The 2,347-nt window shown below is 51.3% G+C and overlaps 1 protein-coding gene across 1 annotated transcript; it reads left to right on the forward strand.

Annotated features, from left to right (window-relative positions):
* The first annotated feature begins 358 nt into the window (after positions 1 to 358).
* On the forward strand, positions 359 to 1,707 carry LOC116852378. Its single transcript, XM_032832659.1, has 2 exons — positions 359 to 645; positions 793 to 1,707. Exons 1-2 carry the CDS (start codon positions 461 to 463, stop codon positions 1,010 to 1,012), a joined length of 405 nt encoding a protein of 134 aa, XP_032688550.1. The 5' UTR covers positions 359 to 460; the 3' UTR covers positions 1,013 to 1,707.
* Positions 1,708 to 2,347: the final 640 nt, after the last annotated feature.

Here is a 2,347-nt window from a genome sequence, read left to right on the forward strand (position 1 = left end):
AAGATGCCTTCGGCCGACGTGCGACCGTGACACTCGCGAATCGTATCTCGCCGCATCCCTCCGCCCATAGCTACGAGACATAGCGAGTCTATGTCTCGTAGCTATGGGCGGAGGGATGCGGCGAGATACGATTCGCGAGTGTCACGGTCGCACGTCGGCCGAAGTCATCTTTCTTTCCGCTGCCGCTTTCTGTACGCTGATTTGTTGAGACAAAATAATTAATTTCTCAAAAACTATTGCGAATATCGCAAAACGGCACAGGACTTTCTTGCTCACCTCAGTCCGTTCTACGTTCTCACCAAGGGTCATCATGGGACTTCGGGACACCCTGTATATGTTGTGATGTGGCAGCCGTGGAGGCGTCCGTCTCAAGAATCCCGTACCGAATTAGTGAGAATGTTTTTCGCGTGTCGCGTCGCTAACGGTTTTCGAGACCTTTCCGAATATCGCGGTCCGTCGAATGTTTGTTTGTGAAAGTCTTAGAACAAAGCGAAGAAGCGATTTTTGCGAGCGGAGCAGATGCGAAGGTAAGCGCGTCCCGAATTTTGTGCCCCTCGGCGTCCCTTGTCGGCCACCAGGACGAGGAGCGGAGGACATCGAGGGGCGAGGAAGCAGCGGCCGACCACTAGCGAAGCCCTTAATCAGGTGAATTGCACTCTCGTACTTTTGTGACTAAAATCTTTTATCGCGAATTATCGCGCGCTCAGCAATAGCGAATATTCTATCGCTGAGAAATTACCGTGGCTCGAACACAATATCGCGCTTAGACCGATCAGCTGTGTTTACTTCTAGCAAGCAGCCGTCGCGAGAGCCCAGCAAGAAAAAAAACGGGAGAGCCGAGAGAGGCAACAGGTGGATTCACGAGGGCAACAGTGTCTCGAGACGAAAAGTGCCTCGAGACAAGAATACCGAAATCTGCCGATTCCTGACTACCGACCACCACAGGACGAGGGGTGAAGCGACGAAGGAGGATCCGCGATACGTAATCCTCCAAGAGAGAAACAGCTGGTAGCCTTACCGCGACTACCGCCGCAAACGGAGCATATTTCCGCAGAACGTCCTGTACCGATCGCCGAGCGAGAGTGACAGAGAACGAGAGCGGAGAGAGAGAGAGGGAGTGGGAGAGAGCGCGAGAGCGAGGCAAGGGAGAGCGCAGTGGCAGAGAGAGAGAGAGCGGGGCGAGAGAAAGAGAGAGAGGAGCGAGAAGACAGAGGGAGAGCGGAGAGAGAGAGAGAGGATCGCCGCCGCTGCCGTCACCGCCGTCGTCGGCATCGACATCGCCGCCGACTCAAGGGCCGCCGCCGAGCAATGTAAGATCGGGAGCGGTGCACTTGGACAAGGTGCATTTGGACACAGCCAATCACAGCACCGTGTGATTAGAGACATTTGTAGGGTCCCTTGGAACAGCGACTTGTGATTGGACTGTGTTCAATTGCCCCGTGTCCAACTGATATACACCCTGTAAGATCGACCATCTGCTCAAAAATCTAATTTTGCCGCGTATCGGCTCGTGCATTATCGTGTCTCGTCCGCGGAGTGGTCGCGCGGTTAATAAAAGGCTCGCCCGAGGAAATCGTCCTCGGGCTTCGCGTGGCATTCTCGCGAACAGTACCGTCTCCCGAGGAGCGTCGCCGTTACCACATTATATCGCGTATTGAATATCGGGACGTGCAAGAGTCCCCCAATAAATGTACTTTTCATTATCGATATCAAGTCGAGTTGATTTCGCCTTCTCCTAACCCATCTCGTCTCCGACTTAAAAACTCTTGGAGCTGCCGGTCCCGACGGTTCCGGGACACGCGAATGGCGTGTAATTTCCTATCACGGTTATCGCGAGGTGGTGCGGCCTTTCCACCTGGCGCCCAACGAATCTTTTTCGACTTGGTAGCGTGAACCGGAGCCGACGGTAGTTTGCTGACGCGGTGGACAGGCGACGGTCGGCCGTCGCTCGTGAAGTTATCTTCGCGAGTAGCGTCGCAATATATGTAACCGCGATTCGTTGCGGTTTTGAATCGCTTGTCGGATCGGGTTCGTGATAGGCGGAATAATTGAAAGACAGTGTTTTAAGAAAATAATAATGAAGAATATATTTAAAATATTAGGACCTTAACTTAGTTTCCGCCCGCAAATGTTAGATGGCAATGCAAACAGTTCTAGTAGTCATTACTAACGAAACAGGTAGTTTGTGATTAATTTCGACATTTCTCGATAACATTCAGTCAGCATACACAATTATTTTCCTAAACAACAATTTCTTTTGCTTTGTGAAAAATGGAACGCGATAAAGTGTTTTTTCGACATGTGCTTTTGCACTATTTTGATTTGAAAAAAAGTGTAGCAGAAGTTC

This window comes from Odontomachus brunneus, unplaced genomic scaffold, assembly GCF_010583005.1.
Source record: "Odontomachus brunneus isolate Ranch 3 - 2012 unplaced genomic scaffold, Obru_v1 Obru_scaffold_220, whole genome shotgun sequence".
NCBI classification, from domain to species: Eukaryota; Metazoa; Arthropoda; class Insecta; order Hymenoptera; family Formicidae; genus Odontomachus; species Odontomachus brunneus.

Coding starts and splice junctions, on each gene's coding strand:
- LOC116852378 (XM_032832659.1), top strand. CDS start 461: ATGTTTGTTTGTGAAAGTCTTAGAACAAAGCGAAGAAGCGATTTTTGC. Junction 646..792: donor CTAGCGAAGCCCTTAATCAG/GTGAATTGCACT, acceptor GTTTACTTCTAG/CAAGCAGCCGTCGCGAGAGC.